Genomic DNA, 21,346 nt, shown 5'->3' with positions numbered 1-21,346 from the left:
TTCATCTGAACGCATTATTTGGAATAATTAGTCAATGATTTTATTAAAATTAGCAGGAAAAGCAATGAACAATCATCTCTGAAAAATATATAACTTTATTCATTTCTTTTGTACTAGAAGGTTACAATAACACAGGGGAATATGTATATACAAAGATATATTTATAGATAATAAATTTTTAAATAGCACTTCAAAAAATTGCAATTAAATATATCAGTTTAGGCCCTTAATATTAGAAATCTTGAGATTAATAAATACACTTCTTTTTTGCATATTCGCATAATTATACAAAAATCAGTAATAGTTTTTTTATTTTATAATCAGATTTAAAGTTTAAAAATTTATTAAAATATTTGTATTAAATACACATATTTTTTCCGCTAAAAGTCCGCTTCAAGCTTCTTGAGCATAACTTTTCTGTAATCTCAACGCTATTGCCGATGCAATAGCTGCTCCTTTTCCACTTCCATCTTCTGCTTGTAAAAGTCGAAACTGAAAAACAAATACACTACTTTACACTGAAAATTTCACAGAAATAATTTTTGAATACATTCAGGCCTTAGATTTTCTTTCCCTAGGAGCTATATACAGGCACTGTCCACAGTGTTGTCTTTAACAAGAGAACACTGTCCGCAGGCCGACAGAGTACTAAAAAAAAACCTCCGGGCGCCAATAACCTCATATGTTGAGGGCCTTAAATCATTTAAAATAAAATATAAAAAAATATTGTTGCTCACTCCGGTAATACGTGCTTTTTAATATTGTGAAAAAATATAAATAAGTACCTCATAACTAGGTGCCAATATTTGCACAAATTTATTAATCCAAATCTTTATACGTGGATGAAATTCGTATAGAGAACCATCAACGGCTATTGTTACATCAGGTTTATCCATTTGTTGCAATAATGTAGACAAACCTAGTAAAAATAAAAATAAAAAATCCTTATTGACTGTTCAGTACATTGTAGTCACGAAAATATTACTGCATTCGTTAAATATATTAAATGGTTTATGTAATACATCCTAAGTGTGATTCTTTGTGCAAGGAAAACAGAATTTCCTGGAATCTATCCGCAACGCTTAGCAAAGCAATAGAATAATTCTAGAATACTAAGCGAAAGCTGCCCTTTTCGACAAAGAATAAAGTCGTTGCGCTAAACATGTTTTGCATAAGATGAGACTTCTTTGGATTAATTGAAGAAGATATAATAGTTTTTAAAAGTATCTAATCAACGTTTTTAATTGTTAATAAAAACCTGATAATATTGCTACTTCAGTAAATGTAAACTTGATATACAAGTCTCGGAACTAACTTGAAAATACAAACTGGTTTATGAAAAGAGAGGTCATTGGGACACAAAGGCCAACAGATATGCGGGCGTTCATTAATTAAATATAAAAAAAACTTGGCAAGAGCTGATGCGTAGTAATGATGAGGCAGCCATGACTGTTTTCCCCAAGTCTTTTCCTCGTGAAGTGTACTCTAAGGCGTTTCATTGCCTCAAATAGTGTCTTTGATTGACTATGCTCCTGTTGGAAGAAATTCGCAATCGATAACCCCTCATCTAATGAATAGTTGATGTCTTCCTGAACTTTCATAGTTGTAATTTGATTCACACCCATTCTAAAAGCGAACTTGCAATTTTTGGTGTTAAATCTATAATTGTCATAGACATCTTTTGACTTTTTTCTTTTCCCCACAATTCAGAGCACCAATGAAAGGAAAACGTTGACGTAATTTATACATAATACAACTTTTAATTTTATTAAAAAATAGTGGAATAGTTCATATCCAAGTTTTAAAGGTTACCCACATTTTCCGGAATACAGGTAAACATAAGACATAAATAATTAAATTAATATATCAGAGATTCAAAATAAATTAATTAGAGTACAACTTACATGCGGAAATTAGAAGAGCTGCCCTCAATGAAGTTAATTCACAAACATATTTCACAGTTTTTATATCATCCATAGAATATTTTAAATTAAAATCCTTTAAGACTTTTTCAGTATTTATTGTTGTATTTTCAACAGAGTCGCTGTAATAAGTTAGAAAATATTTATTAATTTACATAAGTTGTACAATAAAATTATTTGATTGTACAAAACTATTTTCGAACATGGAATTATCACATGAAATTCTACTTTAAAAACCTGCGATTCAAGAAGTTATACTTTCAGTTATGCTTTGAACTGATTGGCTGTTACAATGCTATTTTCGGGGACTTCAGCATATTATTTTTACAAAAATAACTCTCCCTCAATTTACATAAACAATTAAATAAACCAGATAATTTAAATTTAATAATTTAATAATAGTTAATTAGTAAATGAAACAAAAATATATATAAGTACATACTTACACTTCTATAAGCGACACGAGATAACTTTTAAAAGAGCTTTTCTCTTGAATTTTTTTGCTAAGTTTTCCATTAAAAAGTAGCCGATTATTTGTTAGATGTACAAGAATAATTCTGACTAATTCACCAAGGTACATACCACTTATGTACTTCTCAAATCTGAAATTAAATTTGGTTTTATAATTTAAGAAACAAGAATATTATTTTCAAAGATATTATCTACCATAGCATGGTTATTCTGGAAAATGTTGACTTGTTTCGGAATTCCACACATCATCAAAGATGAAGTATCAGTTTTCATTAGTGAATTTCGATATTCATTCATTAGTCATATGAAACCTTGAGACCTTGTGAGTGGAAGGTAAAAAAAAGTTATATTCCACCTCAGAAAATAAATGAAAATCCGGATCAAATAAGAATGCTACAGATCAAGCGTTGTATGATGGATAAAATCTTTAATAATATCAAACAGAACAGCCATATATTCAATGAACATTATTTTATCAAAAGACTTCCCATAAATTTAGTTCTTTATCTATTTGAAGTGTGGAGTATTGTTCTGAAATATATTTTAAACTGTTATTCAATTATCAACTATATCTCGGTAGTTGAGAACATTTAAGATTTACGCCCTAAACAATTTTACATTAGTAGATGAATAATAGCTGAGCTGAAATCCTGATATTTAGAAGCAAGAAGATTGTGTAAAACATTTACCTCTATTTTATTAGTTTAAGTAGTAATGACAGGAAATTTCTTTAATACTAATAAACCAGATTTTGGAGATGGCTAAAGATCTGAATTAGGTGAAAACCAACAAGAATGCTCGCGATAGGCACTATATTTCAAAACAAATTCTGCACCTTCAATATATAACATTTATCAATAATGATAACTTACGAAAAAGAATTCAAATAGAGTGAATTGTTATCAACCTGTTTATCAAAAAATGTTTTTATAAAATCTATAACACCATTATCTCCAAAAGCACCCCATTCAATGTTGATTAGTACCTACAATAAATAATTAATTATAATACTAAGTAATTAATTTTAAGTAATAACTAATTAAATGTTAATAATAGATTTATTCTAAACCAAAGGAAACGAACCTCTTTTTCTCCATGTCTCTCAGATTCCCAATGAGAAATACTGTCGGCACGTTCCATGTAGCAAGCATTAGTTCCTGTGCCTAAAATCATACCCACCCGAGTTCTTGGATCTATTAAACATCCTTGCAGTAGTGTTCCTATAAGAAAAAAATGTGATATTAAAATCTGGCTTTAAAAGACGCATAGTTCTAGTTTGGTTGGTCTCTTTACTTACTGGTGAATTTTTAAGCGAACATTTCTATCTTTCAATGCTCTGCATTGGCATCAAAGTAACTTGTTTTTATGGCATTTGAACATTGAAATCTGTTGTGTCGAAAACAGATTTGTGCAGGTTGGTAATTCACAAATTTTCGAGTTTGATTAGCAAAGTGATTGTTTGCCTGGGCTCTGCTAAGCCAAGCAATTACACATATCCATAATCTTTGCAGATTAAGTGAATATTGAGTATGTATTGAAAGTAACAGTATTGAATGTTGTTTGTATGTTAGATTGGGATGCCCATGGGAAAGCCAAGACTCCTGAAATGGTGGCTAATCAGTTTCCGCATTGTTGACTCATTTTACTTTACCTTTGGTAACACGGAAATTTCAATAGAAAAGTGCATAAGTAGTTTAGGGCACTAACAGAAAATTGCAAATCATTTTCTCATTTTACCTTCTCAGATTTTTACATCTATATCTCGGGAGACCGGAATAATTTTTAATGTTCAAGTAGCATATAAATTGTAGAATAGGTAAGTGTACATTCCAGTAAAGTTCTTCAGCAGAATTAAATAGAATTACATGAAAAAGACATTATATTGTCCATGAGTCTTATGAAGACTTTAAAAATAATATAAACGAAGTCCATGAACAGACAAGACAGAAGATACACCAACCCTCTAATGATGTAAAATAGTACATTGTAAATTAGCCCTGAAGATGGACCTAGTCCCTAAGTCGAAAGACCGGCATAATAAAGTTTATCATGACTGAAACTGGCATTTATTTTTTCATCCTATTAACAAATTCCATTGAAAAATTCCAATAGCGTGGATTCTATAATTTATCTAGTCAAATTTTGTCAGTTTTACAAGTTTTTATTTTCTCACAGAATTCAAGCTCTAAATTATTTTTATTTCAAACCAAAGGTTCCTTTTCAACTAAAAAATAAATGTAATATTTTTACAATATAATATAATTACCTGTAGTATCATTCAAAATAGCATTTATTCTTATCTTCACATCGCCTCTTCGCTCTATAGCCTCTTGAAGCATTATAACCACATCGTTACCTTCGACATTTGAGGCAGCAAAAGATTTTGTCCAATTACGCAAAATACCGTTATGTATTGACTTATGATGCATTGGAAAAGAAAATGTGAAACCTAAATTGTTGTAAGTTAAATTTTAAAATTTAAATTTGAAAAGAATGTCAGTTTAAATGTATATTTCTTAAAAAAGGAAAAATAGGCTTTAAAGAAAGAACTCTGCTGAAATTAGAGTTTTTTCGGTTTGGCAAAGGAAGATAAAAACTAACCCATTGGTAAATTTTTGTCTGCTACATCATGTTCATGAGCAAACTCAGATATACATTGTGCCAAAAAGTCAAACAGTTCCAATCCACTGCCAAGTCTTGCCTCTTCTTTCATTTCGAATTTTTTCACTTTTTCTCGAACTAGTGCGCCAGATAATATTTCCACTAATAATATTCTGAAGTTTGTACCTCCCAGGTCTAAAGCCAAATAACTCCCTGATTCTGAAACAAAATATTTAAAGGTAGTTTATTTCCTTCATGTACTTTCAGTTGGATTAAGAACGAAATAATTAGTACTAGTGCGTTTTTTTTTGTTTTGTTTGTTTAAGAGTTAATTAACATTTTAAACCTGTTCCATTAAGAAGTTCTGGTACATAAGTGTTTTCCATAAGTAAAGATGAAGGTTCATCTTTCATGCCTTTTTTCATTTCCTGTAAAAATATCTCTCCCACTTTGATTACTGTTTCTCCAGTTAGGCGCAAACATTGTAATATTTCTTCTAGCTGTAAATTCCCAATATATGTATGTTATAGAGTTCTTATAGGAAACATGCAATTGTGGCTACTGAATGGTTTACCTGAGAGGTATTGAAAACTGATGTTCATTTCTTTTACACTGTTAGATGAAAGTATCTTAATAAAATCTTGAAGATTTTCGAATTTGAGTAATATATTCGAAATATTTGTTTTTAGGTTTCCTAGAAATGGTTTTTTGAGTTTCTCACTGCACTGCCCACGGAAAGATTTTTGTTGAGATATTTTAAGTAAAAACTGATTTTGAGCAGGGGTTGCAGCAAGTCACTCTTCCTAGACCTTTTATAAAGTGAACTTAGTGAAGCCGAATAACTTTTAGTATAACGAAGCAAATTAGCATTAGCTTCTAGCATTGAAGTTAGAAGAAAACTTTGAGAATTGATGTAAGGCTATTTCATTTTTCTTTCCTTAAATTAGATAACCTGAACAAATTTATTTAGCAGCCTTTACAATATACAGTTTCATCATAAAGTATCATGATCTATTTAAAAATTGAAAAAATATGGTGAAACAATACACATCACAAACGAAAACTGAACATTTCTAATAATTATTATCTCCGAAATAAATAATATAGAAACTTGAGAACTATTAAACTATTAAAGAAGCTAAAAATTTTAAAATAAATGTACTTATTTTATAATAAACAACAAAGACCCAGCTACGAACCGAACTAGGTTTTAGATTTTAATTTCAGACTAGGCCTTGAATTAATTTATTCTCAACCGTAAATAATTTAGAAAGCAATTTTGAACCTATCACTAAAGGAGATAAATCTCATCTGGAATAATTTAGTGCGATTATTAGCGCCAAACTTTAGAAATCGTTTGCGAGCACAATGCGTTTATTCTCAAAACAGATGGAACGGAGTTTTTATCCCCCTTGTGACATTACTACCAAGCGCCCTTAATGCCCAAAGATGCAAGCCTCGGGTCTTTTTGTAGCATCATTTTAAATGACTTTCTCTCTTACATTTCCTCAGACTTAAGAGGAATAAAGTAATATGGGTCTCAACACTGTAATGTATAACCAGGATAACATCTGAAGTTTTTTTATGTACAGACATTACGACGATATGGTTTTGACACAAATAGTAATCAAAATCTCTTAATGAACAACGTAAAAAAAAAAAAGATAAGTAATATTCGATCTGAATCTAAACCGTGATTCATTATCTCTTTATTGTAGGACTGGTTAATTGTGACAGAATTTCATTTTTAAGTAATAGTAATTTCTATCTTGAAATTTTGTATTTTCTTTTTATCTTTCACATTGACACATTTTCTTCAAGGTTGTAATTTTTACTAAATATATTATTTAACTGATTAATTGCAACAAAATTTCATTTTTAAGTAATTGTAAATTTTTATCTTTAAATTTGGTATTTTCTTGTTATTGTTTACATTGGCACATTTTCCTCAAGGTTGCAAATTTAGGAAAAATGCTTAGATATCCATGAACAGTTAGTAAGACGTATGAAGTCAGAACTCTTGTTGATATATTGAAATATCTATTCAATATGGTAGGTATCTCAATTCTAATTCAAGACCAGAAAACAAATTTTCTACGTATTATTGCCTTAACTTCTTTACGTGGGCTAGTCTGCTTCAGTGTTTCCCATTTCTTTACTTGTTCATCAGAATTCCCAGCCTGCCCTAGGGCCTGCAGAGATAGTGCATTAATTAACGTGATACGCTCCAACCCGCTCGTTCACTCTCGGTCAGACCGCACACATTTCAACCAAACTTGTACGTAGTACATTTTTTTTTCTGAAAACCTATTTAGATGACATTTTAAGGTGTGCTAGATTAGATTCTTGAAGAGTTAGCCAGAAAAGCCTACGCCAGAGGAATTGGCACCCACTTGCAGTTCTTTCTGTTTAATTAATTCTTTTTAAGAAATATGTGTAACTTAAAGATGAGAATTAGGGCAGCAGATAGTCTGCGTTAGTTTCTTCATGAATAAAAGAAAAAAGTATTGGGTGAGTGTGAAAAAGTTTTATGGCTGGGATTTCGGCCAAACAGAGAAGAAAGCCTTTTGGCTTCAAGTTTTACTAGAGCCCCCCATCGAACTTCTAGTTCTAATTAGTAGAGGTTCTCCAAATATATATTTATATAAGGATGTATGGCGAAATCTACTCTAACTTGAGTATCACTCAGAAAAATTTGAATTCTTAACCAATACAGTTTCTTTAATGTCTTTCTTGACATACATTAGATTAAATAGTTCGAAATATCGTTTCATATGAATTTCCATGCGTTCCAATCTTTAGCGGCAGCAATGAGGCTCTGGTAAATGGCTGCACTATGTTCAATCGCCATCAATTCTTTTACACCTTGTTTTAGACTAAAATGGAAGAACTAGATTGCATTGAATTTCTTTTCTTAAACGAAGATGAATTAGGATTGGAAGAGTCTTCTGTATAGCAAACCCAAGGAGTGGTATCAGCTATTAATCTAATAAAATTAATGGCGAAAGCCTTACAACAATTCACAGTATGCTAATAAATGTACATTACGAAACATCAGATCTTAATTCTCACAAGTTTTTAATTTCAACTGAAAATAAGAAAAAGATGTGTATTTAAAGTTTGATACTGCCGCTATTATCACCAATTAATTGTATTAATGTTTAACTAAATGCATTCATAAATAAATAACCATTTTATTCTAATTTAGTAACCCTAGTATTGATAACCCTTAACTAAAGAAGTCAAAAGGGAAACAGTGAGAATAAGAATGGTTATCTTACTTTTTAATCAATACAGCTATCTGGCCTTCGTTTTGTTTTTGTAATCTTAATTTATTTATTATTCAGAATTTCAAGGTATAAGCTGTACCAAATTTGCAATCGTAGAAACATTTTTTTTGATTAAAAATAAATTATCTTTGTTTTGGATTGTATAAAAAAAGTAAAATACAGTAATGATTTTTTATTAATTTAATGTTTTCTTTAAAATATATCTCTGAATGAACTGACTGATTACTTTATTTATAAAAATGCATTAGTTTGAACAGGAAACGTTCTCTATTTGCAATGAGAGGAAGTGTTAAAAATGATTCGCTAGATTTTCGAAATTTGGAACAACTTTTGCGGTTTCTGGTATCGAGTGATTGGAAATTTAATTTTTCATTCATTTCTTGTGGGCCTAATATAAACAACAACTTTTTATCAAGTCACGGGATGCACAAAAAGAATTCCATTTAAGATGCGTTACCTGTACTAGTGGTCAGAAGTAAAATTTTTGGAATCTAGTTTTCGTATAAATACTCTACTTGTATAACGCTAAAGAATCGCAACTGGAAGAAATTGATCGAAATTCATCTGTCAGATCTATTGGAGTTTTCTTAATGGAAAATTTCTGTTTGATTTATTTTTACAAAATACCTAAAAACAAATCTTTTAATTGTTTATTAAAAACAGACGTATGTGTTTGAAGAAAGTAAACCGAAGTTTTTTGCCAATGTCATGTAAGTTTTAGCAAACGATTTTTGCTCAGTTTAACTCGTTTTTGCTTCTAAGTTTTATGGTTTTGTTTCAAACATTTGATTAAAGCGAAATTCATATTATCAAGGAATTTGGAATTTAAGAACAAAATACTGCCGTAAATTTAAGAAATTAAAAATATATTCTTTAAAAACAATAATAACTGTTAAGCTAAGTATATTTAAAAGCCTGCATTGAAGATAAATACTGACCTTTTCCTGTTGTTGAAGACAAGAGAGCTGAATGGAAGTTATTTGTGCATTAATAGCTGCATCAATAATTGTGTCATCAATTCTGTTTCGCATATTGTTGTTAATTGATTTTAAACTGAAAGCAAATATAGTAACATTTAAACAAAGGGTATAAATTTAAAGCATAAATTTGAAATAAAAAAAAATGGAGTAATTTTTTTTATATTTGAGAGTTTTTAAGTACTTATAATAATAATAATAAAGTGCCTTTATTCAAAATTTTACAGAATTACATATTTGTTTATTTAATTCGTAACAGACAAATACTCATGGTTACTTATAATAAAATATTACGAATTGTTGGCACTATTTCACCAATTACAGTAAAAATTTAAAGTATATATTAAAGTTTAGTTTCAGTTTGAGGAAGTTGACCACATTTTACCACTTCAGAAATCTGTTTTTCTACCAGTGTCGTATTTTTTTACACGAAATTCGGTTTATTAATTGACAGAAGAAGATACTGCAAACTAATGGTAATCAGAATTTACTGTTTGATGGAAACATGACCACCATAAAAGCAGAGAAATCACTGAAGTTAGTTATACATCCTCGAACACTGAACGTTCTGGTCCCCAAAAGTACGGTGATCATGATTGAAGAGATAGAGCTGCCTCTTTCAACTTAACATTTATTAAACTTAAAATTTATGGTCAAAACTCTTGTTTATTGTAGAATATCTCATTCTCACAATGTTCTTTCTTATACTTCAGTTCCTTGTCAGGTAATGATTTTTCTTATCTGTGCAACATAATAATTAGTCTGTTCGGATCCCTTAGTGCGTAACATTCTTGCAGCCTCCTCAACGTAATGAACTTTTCGGTTGCATATTTTAAATTCTCCAAGATAAATAGCGATGACACTTACAACATACTCAATACTCATACTTTTGGGTACTGGTGTGAATTGAACAAGTTTTGGCAATGAACAAAATGACTTTTTTAAAAAAAAATGACAGTCAATACCAAATTTAAGTTTGATCCTCTTAATAAAATTAGCCCACGCGATGTGAATGGAACATTCAAAGTAGATAATGGTACAATATCCCAAAGTATTCTTGAATGTAGGAACTTGGGGAACAAAGCCTGATGAAAAAATTTTACTTTAATAGGTGGCCATCATTATTGAAAATCAGCATGTTATCTCAGAATATTATCAAGCAATGCGGATCGAACCGAACAGTCTAGTGATTTTAAATTATCGTTCCTAAAATCACTTTTACGCATTCACAGTGGTTCTATTAATTTCACATCATTTTATTTATTTAAAATCTTCGAAATCCGAAGTTTCTAGCTCTGAATTCTGAATTCAAAAAAAATTCTAGCCCTGAATTATTGAAACCATAGAATTTCATATTAGAACTTTTCTTTTTTTCTGTAAGACAATGTCAAGTGTTTCACAATTGCTTATATTTATTAGCAATACTCATTTATTAGCACTTTTGTTGCCTAAACTTGCAATTGTACAGTTGTAATTTATAATAATAAATTTGAAAATTCAATAATTTTAAGTTGTTTCTATTCATTTTTTTGTTGAGCTCAACAAATTAATGATAGAAAAGAAAAATAATTAAGATGGATGAGTGATCATACTGGATAACCACTAGATATGCAACTTGCCAGCTGGCAAGCTATATGTTATGAAATCTGAGATATCTCAGAGCTAAAGGAGGAGCTACGAGTCGCAAGAACTAAATTAATAAGTTTACTAACAGCGCTTAACGATGGTAACTTTTTAAAAATATAAACAATATAACTTTAATTTCTTTCTTTCTTTTTGAATAGACTTTTTTTTAATGTTGCAACAACCGTCATTGTTTAAAAAATGTTTTTATAGAAAGTACTAAAATTTCTATGGAATATTGTCGTCATTATTAAAATTGCGTTTGACGAACATTAATGTAAAAGTGATAATCCTGTATCTAGTCAGTTTATTGTTCAGTATCCAAGTTTCTGCGATTGTAAAGTACTGAGTTCATTGACGTGAAGATCGGTTCAGGGCTTTAAGTAACTGATCCACTCCACTGGTTTAAACATGCTAATTTCTCTTTCGCTTTTTATTTAACTTCTTTACTTTTTGCTTGAACTTTACTCAAAACCCGTACATAAACTTGTAATGTGCATCAACTACAGACTTCTTTCTCAGTGCACTATAGAATCTTTTGGTGTAGAGAGGAACTGCCTATTACTGGTAGAAAGTACTAAGTACAAGGCGAGAAAATGTAAGTGAGCGCTTGTAAACTCAAGATTTGAGTTGGTATGAGGTAAGATCACACAAGACAGGAATGCAAACGCCTCAACGAAGAGAGTTCACAGTGGAAGAAATAATAGGTTATGCTAGTTTTGACTGGTACTACGCAGGTTTTCTTCAAATCGCATGAGATATCTTATGCAGGATAGTTGGTGAGCAAAGAGGAAGAGGTAAACGGGAGAGAGGAGAAAAATAAATTTTATGTAGATATATGAAAGTGCATGTTTAGTGCAACGAAGCTTGGAAAAAGATACGGGGAGCACACTTCTAGAAGGTAGACTGTGTCTGCAATTATGAATGATTAAGGAATGTGTTAATGATTCTCTTATATGGGTAACCTATTTACATATTATTAACGGGAAATTGTTTTTCCTTTATTCCATATTTGAGAAAACTGAAAATTAGATCCTTGCGAGGTACAATTAGAAAAAGTCATGCGACTGCTTTTTATTGACCAGTAGCATAACTACATCAATGAAGACCATTTATACTATGAAATATTTAGGTCATTTACTGTTTAACCTTCTAACATTTTATAATTTAAACAATTGTTACCATTACAAACTAAAGTTTTTAAATTTTATCTTCTGGTATGGAATGTAGGAATGTAATTCGTTAATAATTATTTTTGAAATGGTAAAATTACAAAGAAAATCAGATTTAAAATAAATTTAGTGGTTTTAAATTTTGAAACTAATTAGATATTTAAATAAATTTGACAAAGATTGAAAACAAAGTTGAAGCATAGAATAGGGTGAAAAATCTTTCTTCTTAATGTTAGTAAACCTAGAGATTTAGTTAATCTACTCGTTCATACATAGAGAGCTGTTAATGACGAAAAGTTTACCAATACCGGGATATGTAACGCAGGGAACGACTAAGTACTCAATATCTGTGCTCCTTTGTTATCGTGTCGTATGATAAGACGTGTAACCTTGATCTCCTTGTTAAGATATGACAAGAGAAACCCCCTGAAGAAGTAATTACTTCCTCCTGGGTGAAGTATATTAGAAATATACATTCTAGATGAATACTTAAAACGTTAAAACTCTTCCAAATCCTCCTTAAATCAATTTTAATTGACAAACTCCAAGTAATCAATCATCATAGGCCTTTTATTGTAATTATTAAAATTCAAAAATTAAAATTACTTCTTTTATTTTTCTTACTCTTTAAAAATGTTATTTAAAAGAACAGCGTTTGTAGAAGTACGTTTTTAGCCTTAATTATCGTGTTGGTAAAAATGTGTATCAAGTTTAAACAAACTGAAAGGTAATTCAAATATGGAATTTAGAAAGTGTTATTGCTTAACACTCTCAACAGTACCAAAGCGTATCTGTATTCTGTTTTTTGATAATATATTTTAATATTTTTAAACTCTCGGGTACTGTAAAAATTTATTTAAGAAGTCTAATTTCTGAGTTATTTACTTTTTTATTATAAAGATAGCGGAAATTAAATCATTTACATAAATGATTGATAAATTTTTAATAATTGCTTTTAATCATTAAAAAAATCAGTCTTACTGAATTGTTTTAAATTATAATGTTTATTTACTTAACCATCCTTAATCGTTCTTGTTATCTTCGGATCTTTATCAACATTTTCAACAAAATTTTAATATCTATTGTATTTACAAGAGAGATCTTCTGATTATGATTTTGACGGGACAATCTTTGTAGCCTTTAAAACTGATCATTTAAATTTACTTTAAAAAAAAAAAACATACGTTTTAGTATGCCCTCAGAGAGAAGTGAAGCACCTCTTCAGGGATCTTTGCGTCTCATGTTCTTATCTCAGCCTTACTACAAGATAGTTGCTCGCATTTCAACCAAACAATATCACCTTTTCATAAGCACATTTATCGTCTAACTCACTCACTCATTCGTGTACTCGGCCGCACCATGCCAGCTGTAAGGCTCATTGAGTACTTGGACATCTTATTTAACAACTTCCTTCTTCTTTCACAATAGCAGCTTTCTTTTGGATTTTGAGCAATACCTATAACTTGGAATTGCTTCTTAATTGATTTTCTTAAAATTTGCACTTAAAAAATGCATATTCTTTCAATGATTGGTCTAGTGGCGAGCAGAATCGCTGATGGTTAAATTCATTGTTCGAATTCCCTATGGACTAAGGTGGCGTTCATCCAGCTTCGTGAAACAAAGTGGGAAGCTATAATTGCATGAGACTCGCGTGAAACAGGTAATAATAATAATAATAATAATAACCCACGGAAATGAAAAACAAATTACCGCCTTCAAACATTTACTGTTACCCTGTAGAAGTAGTATCTTATCGTTCTCAAAAATTGCCATTTCTGTTTAAAAATTGCAGCAATTTATTTAACAATGTGAGAAAACGCTGTTAGTGTTTACTAATAAAACTGTACACGGTAGCCAAGCGGTTAGAGAAGCTAAGAGGTATTGAGGTGAATAATAATGGGTTCGATTCCCAGTCAGGGCCTTCGATTAATATGATATATAAATATGAAATTTATCGTAAGGAATGTTAGCTGACGGTCTTCAGCCACCTCCTGAAAGTAGTTAGAAGGAAAAATATCAAGAAAAAATAGGCGTTACTTTACTTTTTACTTTACTATGTTATTATTATCCGGAAGGAGTTGTCTGCATCTAGAGGACACTATTCTGAGACAGCCAGTTCACTGAGAAGGCTCTGGCCGCCAATGTTGACGCCTCTTAAATAAATAAATAAAACTATTATTTACCATATCTTTATTTAAAGAAGTTCGCTTTTACAAATTCGAACTTTTTCCGTAATACCTTAGCTATAATAAATACCTAGATACTAAATCTGTTTTCGATGAATAATATAATTAGTCTAATTTAGATTTTAAAAAGTATAGTCATTGTTAAAGAGGTTTTAACCAATAATGTGGAATTGATTATTAAACTGTAAGTATAAAATTCAGAATTTCAATACTTTTAAGTTATTTTTATGTACTACCATAAATTTGTCGATTACATAAAAAAAAAAAAAAAATGTTGAATACAGAGCTGCGCTAGGTAATATAATATTTTATGACTTGCAGTATATCAAATTTTTAGTTATTAATAATGTAAATAAAATTGCAGTCAGATTGCAGTAAAAAAAAAGAAGTAATTGTTAACATTGTTCTTAACTTAATATGAATCATTTTGCAGCTTTAAGGTAATAACTAGAAAGAATTTAGCACAGAGGAAATGTGATACTTCAAAGGTCTCAATTATTAATCTGTAATTTATTCGTGGAGTTAGTTTGACGTTGTAAGATCTAATAATAAGACTGTAAAGATAATGAACTGATCTCTTATTTGTTGTTAATGCATTCTTGATTCTTTGTTTAATACTAGAAAGAAAATTATTACTTTTTTTGTATTAAGTCCATTAGTAATAAAGTGAGATTAAATAGAGTGCGATAATAATTAGAATAGATTACATACTTGAGTGCTTGCTTAGCGCTATTAGCCTCTTGGTAGATAACCATTCTCGAATATTTGATAAGACAGGTGCTTTACACAGATTGTCCGAAAGTTTTACACGCTCACAAAACTAAATAGTCCTCTACCCAAACTACTACTAACCGATATCAAGTCTATATGTTAACATACTAATAAGAAGAAGAAAAAGAAAAAGAAGGACTGACTCTATAATATTACTTTTGATAATGGTGGGGGATTAGTAAAGAATGGTCCCAGTTACTTATAATATGTCGACCTTTAGACTTAACCAGCACTTTCAAGGCTCTACAGAATTTTATACTCCCATTTAATATCATTTATTCATTAAGAAACTTGAAAAAAAAAAAATACTATAAATTATAATATTTTCTATAGCCTTAATTAATTGATAATAAGAATTTTTTTACCCAGTTTTTAGGTGCCTTCAATTTATTGATTTCTACATTCTCTGACTCTGCTTGGTAGACATTGTAATCGTGCAGATTTTCGTTTTTGGAAGTTCGAAAAAGTACTTTTTAAAAATTGTTCTGTGCATATATGAACGTGTACATCAAAACTAAATTGTAAGAAGTTTAAATTTTTATATTTCGATTATGTTGCATAGAGGACACCACAATAAGGTTTCGGTACAAAATCGGTAAACCGGTTGATACCGCTTTCTGTATCAATTTTTCACTTTTCTTTTGATTGCTCATAACAGATTGTTTAAAATTGTATTTTTATTGCATCCTGTAAAGTATTGCATTATGTTGATTATGCACTTAATATATAATATGGTCACAAGCGCCAAAGCCAGTAATGAAGTTACTGAAGAATTACGACTTACTACTGGAAGAGATTACGGAGCTATCGCTGATATAAGTGATGGATGGGTTGTTCAGGTGAGAAGTAAAAGAGAGAGCTTTGGCAACCGGATTACGATTAATGGGATAGATTAGTACGGAAAATAAGGAAATGAAAGCGGATTCATTCAGAAATGGTTGTGGTCACTGTGGAAGGTAAAATTAATAAAAATGTAGAAAGGAGCATTGTCGACTCGTCTGAGGAGTTTGCATTGGATGGAAGGACTGTATTGTCTGGATGTTAGTAGGTTTTGCTTATTCCCTCAGTTCCGCTTCGTCTAATCATATGGGTTATACAAAATTTTTGTAAGTAGTTAATTTTGAATGTGTGTTCACTCTATGATTCGGCATATATCTAAACTATCATTTCATGATGTTGAATAGTTTTTTTAACAAACTGTGTTTTAGGAAGAATTCAATTCATTTAAGAAATTATAGTTTAAATCTTTGAATCTTAAGAATTGTATTAAAATAAAATCTTTTGAAGGTTTTAAAGAAATTTTTCTCTTTTGCTTTTAACAATTGAAGAGGTAGGAAGTAGTCTAAATGTTTTACAACAAATTTTCAATTATTTAAACAAGGGAAAGGGTCAGGAAAGTTCAAGTTTACTTCCAGAACTTTAAGGGTGTGCAAAATTAGATTTTATCTAACCTTAAAGTGTAACTATATCATTGTCCCCTTGCTGTGTTAAAACCTTAAGTACCGCGCCTAAAGCTATAAAAAATATAACTGGTATGATTTAAAAAAAAGAAAAAATTATTCAATGCCAATAAATTTCAGTGCTGTGCTCTTACTTTTATTGGAACATGTTTCTTTCCTCTTTCAACTCCTATTTCACATAATTAAAACTTAATTTACCGAACTTTATTAAAGCTTATAGTTTTTTTTCAAGTAATAATCACGACAAATGCAAATTCTGCATTGCTTCATATTTTTTAAACTCGTTAGTCGATACACTGGCTTTAAGAACGAATTAATTCCTTTAAACAGAATTTTATAAACCAAAAGTGATTTAGGCGAAAAGAATTCGGTTTAGAAGAGTGGCTTGAAATATTTTTTTGAAAGGCATTTGATGTGGCGTGTTTAACTTTATAAAACATTTAAAAATATATTCTCGTAAATGCCACTTTAAATAACTCTCTTAAGAAGTTTTTTTTAAAAAAACTTCATTTTAATTAGCAGCTTTCCTTCAGAGATAAATATTCTTCAGGCTTTTAGATACGCTTACATATTTAATGAATAAATATTGATAGAGTCAATGTAGACCAATTAGAAGCCCATTGACTTTTACACCTGCATTCTCTACTGTTCCATCATTATTCCTTTTACATCTTCCTTCAATTTAAAGTAGATGAGGGAATGAAGGCACAAAATTTTTACAGGATTAGCTAAAAAAGAATATGATTGTCTAAAAATGTTACTATAAAAATGATCGGTTTTATACTGCAGTTAATATTTCCAACTTAATGGTTGATGTGTGTGGAATAAAGAGAAAATCGCGTAGAATCGAAAATCAAAATAAACATGTCGCCGATATTTTCAAACTTATAATTGCAGCTACAAATTTTATTCCTTCTATTTTATGATTATATTGGTTTAGTGATAAAATGTCTTATTGAAATGAAGTTTAGCCTGACATTAAATATCCCTTTGCGAAAAAAACAATCAGTACATAATATTGCCAAGGAATAATTTAATGTCTATTTCCAATTTAAAGTTTAAACATAATCAAAAATCGAAGGAACCGTTTTCAAGAAAACAGCAAAAATTTGTTAACTGAAAAATTCCTGGTGTAATAGATTTTTTTTTTAATGTGTATCTTCGTTGCAAGCATTCTTACATCTTTGATTTTATCCAACACTCCGTAATCCTAATCACATATTTAACATTCTTAAAACAATTTTTACTACGAAGTAGAAATCGCACGATGAATTTTGATTAAGTGCACCTGCTTTACCCGAAATCTTCTTGCTTGATTTCCGATAGTGTACTATTAAGAATAAATAAATAAACTATAATTCTTCATTCTCAATATGTTAGTTTTTTTTTATGTGATAAAAAAAAAAATGAGTTTTCTTCCAACGTGAAAGTTCACAACTTATATCATTAACGTTGACTCCGTACATAATTCAAAACAGATGGAATTAAAGTGGATGTCATGCTAACTCCATATCCAGAATAACTAACGTTTGTTCTGATCACTTGCTTATTTCTGTCACACTTACGTTCTCAAAATTCTTTGCTTGTACAACGAATGAATGGCATTGAGACGGATTTAATAGTAACTACTGTAGAACATGTTGGACTACGTTTTAATAGAAATTGAGTACTTTTTGCAACAAATTCTTTTAAAAACATACTTTTTTTACTAACTTTTTTGTAAACATGTTATTTTAGAAGATAAGTTATATTTTCGGTTTTCTTATAATAATTTCCTTTTAGTGGTAAGAAAAAGTAATCGTACAAAATTCTTTGAATAATTGCACAAACATTAAGTATAATCTTAAACTTTTCTTCTTGAAGTATTTAAGTTCAATGAATCACATTCATAAATTTAAATGCCTTGACGAATCAGTACTTTTATTATTCATAATAAATAAGTAATATTCGATAGATTATTATTCCCTCTAAATTATTACAACAATTGCTAGTGACCAGGATTTTTTTTTAATTAGTAACTTGTTGCAAGCATTCTTAAAACTACTTTTAGAAATCGTACGATGAGACTTCGAACATATATAAAACAAATTTTTAACCAAAAAATGTTATAGTAAAATTATTTTAAAAATAAATGTTTAGAGACTTTCTAGCGTGAAGATGCACAGCGAACCATAAATTTACAAGGAGAAATTAAAGTTGTTTTCATTCGAACTTATTAATTTAAATGGAGATAAAAGGAGAAGTTACATAATATTCATTCTGAAACTGTGCTCTTAGACGCAAATCGTTGAATTTTTTATTGCGCAAATTAATTCGCTAGTTGAGTTAGATAAGAGAGTTGAGAAAAACAAATCACTATTTTTATTTATAAATTTTTATTCATAATTAATATTTTTTTTAATGTTAAAATATTGATTTATTTTATTGACTATTATTTTTATCATTTTTTTTAGAAAATACTTTAAATATATGAACAGTGGATGATGAATAATAATTTATTAAGAATTTAATAAATTATCTATTTTAAATATGAAAATATTCTTACCTTCAACGATATTGAAAACAAAAAGCCCTTCATTCATTCAATGCTGTGAGAATTTAACAGTAGTGTCGCGATTGTTCTGAGTCGCCGCGAATATTGCCACAGTTGCCCCCGATTACCCCTCTACCTTGAAATTATCTCTTCCACTTTTCTTAGTGATAAACTTTTTTCTTATAGCAAATATTTGATTACTTTTTGGCACAGTTTTTGTGTTTATGGCAACACAAAGCTTATGGAATATCTTTTCCAATTTTTAACTTAATTGTTTACCAGTTATAGAATAAATTATTGTTTAACGGTACCTATAAGTTAATCACCTGTGTACTCTTGTTGTAAGAGTGTGTTTAAATCCGGTTTTTAACCATTCCTTCTCTAAAACGTCTACTTTGTTTTAGAACCAATCTTAGCCAGTAGTTTAAATGATTCATTTAAAATTTTACAACTTAAAATTTCCTAAGTATTGCAAGACACTTCTTTATTTAGACGAGTAGTTTGGTCTTATAGTAAAAGCAGTAGCACAATCATTCATTAAGTTTAAAAGTAAATAAACGTATCACTTCTTCCTACTGATCGTTAGAATAATAATTTTCATACTGTTAAATTTCTGTAAATGGTAAAGAGTCTTAGATTTTAGATTAGAATATTATAACTCTTGGGTAGACTAATTCCGCTTCACTTAAATCCAAGAGGCTTTTCGTTCAATCCTGGTGAGTCTAGTTGAGTGAAACCTCTTCTTTTCATAAGGTCCATACGGTTTTCACAACAGCCGTTGCTGCGTGCTCCATCTCTTGGCCTCCATGAGACAACGGTCTCGTTTCGTAAAGTAACATTTGCAATGAAATCAGGCAGGATATGTGCTACCTTTTCCTCTATTCTTACCAGTGTTATTTATTTATTTTTTTAATGATCTAAGGCGCGTCAACATCGGAGGTTATTGGCGCCTGAAACTTTTTTCACCGCACTGCCGGCCTTCAGTCACAGTTACAGACGACACTGTCCAACGTCGGACAGTTAGATGTAAGAAACCCCTAGGAAGAGAAAATCTAAGGGTCAGCAGATGGATTGAAACCCGGGAACTCCGCTTGGGAATCCAATACGCTATCCGCGTAGCTAATCCCTTCCCTAACAGTGTTATTGTGGCACCCTCTGCGGGTGCCATGAAGATGTTATTCTATTGTGTCCCATAAAGAGGTATAAAGCTAGGTTATGTTAGCTGGGATTCCGGCTGTATCCAAGACCTGTTGATAGTTAACAGCTATACGTAGAAGAGATCTGTCTTGACCAACAGTGTCCATTGGGATGGACTTGTAATGTCGCTGACTGGTGTTAAGTAACCAATGCTCCTGAGTAAAATGCCATGCCAAGGCTAGGTGGCTGGAGAATCCTAGTTTTTATGTTCTAGTATCTAGGCTTTAAACGCAGAATAAAGAGACTTATTGTGCTAACCCTCAATAACAAAGTTCACTCTTTAGGTTTAAAATTCCAATACACAGGTATTAGTATCCAAAAGGCATTCAGTATTTACACAAACATTTGTAGTAGACATTCCAGACTCTAAACCTTACTCTAAAACCTAGTGCTTGCTAAAACTAGAATTTTTGAAGAGAATAGGATTATGCCTTATTTTTGCATTAGTTTTTAGGACCTTCTAGTCTAGATAATTGAAGTGTTTAATTCCGTTTGCAATTCTTTTGCAATCAAGTCAAGAAATAATAGTTTGTGCGAGTTTTGCACTTAATATTCACGAAGTTTAGAGAAATCGTAATTAAAAAATCACTTCTTTATTAGTTTTATTCGTGTATTATTATCATGGTTACAATTATAATTCGCTTTTATTTCTAATATTCTTAAGTGCAATCTACTAAAATTATAGGAAATCAATTTAAATATAAAAAGTATTCCTGTTTTTTAAATAATTTATTTGCAACAGATTAAATGACAAAATATTTTATTATACATTTTGCCACCGGATGGGAAATTTCTATATCCCTTCTGCAATAAAAGAATTTGAAGATCTGATTACTTTCAATGGCGAGAAATCGGATAACTTGTTTGGACATTGCGTTTTAGGCAATAAGAGAAATAGTAGGCGGGTCCAAGAGTCGTTCTCCAAATCAAACTCCCCCTCAAGCGCCCCAACAAAACACTCTCAAATGAGCATCATCCTGAATGCTGAAGATCTCTTCAGTGAATTGTTTGAAGTCTCTTGGGGATCAAATTTATAAGAAGTATGCACAAAAGGTGAATCTTACAGAGAGTTTAGCGAAGTAAGGTGCTGAAAGGTGGCCGCGATTCTCTTGAATTTGTTGCTGGCTAGTTTGTTTTGAGAAG

The 21,346-nt window shown here is 30.4% G+C and overlaps 1 protein-coding gene and 1 long non-coding RNA gene across 2 annotated transcripts; one reads left to right on the top strand and one right to left on the bottom strand.

Annotated features, from left to right (window-relative positions):
- Window positions 1–77: 77 nt before the first annotated feature.
- Window positions 78–15,187, bottom strand: LOC141451392 (hexokinase-4-like). The gene is made up of 11 exons (XM_074122719.1): window positions 14,954–15,187; window positions 9,223–9,337; window positions 5,341–5,494; window positions 4,995–5,213; window positions 4,660–4,842; window positions 3,477–3,613; window positions 3,266–3,378; window positions 2,369–2,524; window positions 1,905–2,044; window positions 786–919; window positions 78–492 (listed from the first exon to the last, which is right to left on the bottom strand). The coding sequence occupies exons 1-11, from the start codon at window positions 14,995–14,997 to the stop codon at window positions 394–396; spliced, it is 1,494 nt and encodes a 497-aa protein (XP_073978820.1). The 5' UTR covers window positions 14,998–15,187; the 3' UTR covers window positions 78–393.
- On the top strand, window positions 4,715–9,348 carry LOC141451393 (uncharacterized). The gene is made up of 3 exons (XR_012456736.1): window positions 4,715–4,852; window positions 5,684–5,907; window positions 7,870–9,348. It is a non-coding gene; the product is annotated as an uncharacterized lncRNA (long non-coding RNA).
- Window positions 15,188–21,346: the final 6,159 nt, after the last annotated feature.

The sequence above is a fragment of the Rhodnius prolixus genome, unplaced genomic scaffold (genome assembly GCF_049639745.1).
Source record: "Rhodnius prolixus isolate KJV_2025 unplaced genomic scaffold, Rpr scaffold_8, whole genome shotgun sequence".
Classification (NCBI taxonomy): domain Eukaryota; kingdom Metazoa; phylum Arthropoda; class Insecta; order Hemiptera; family Reduviidae; genus Rhodnius; species Rhodnius prolixus.
Note: the sequence above shows the minus strand (reverse complement) of the source record. Positions and strands in the feature narration are given on the sequence as shown.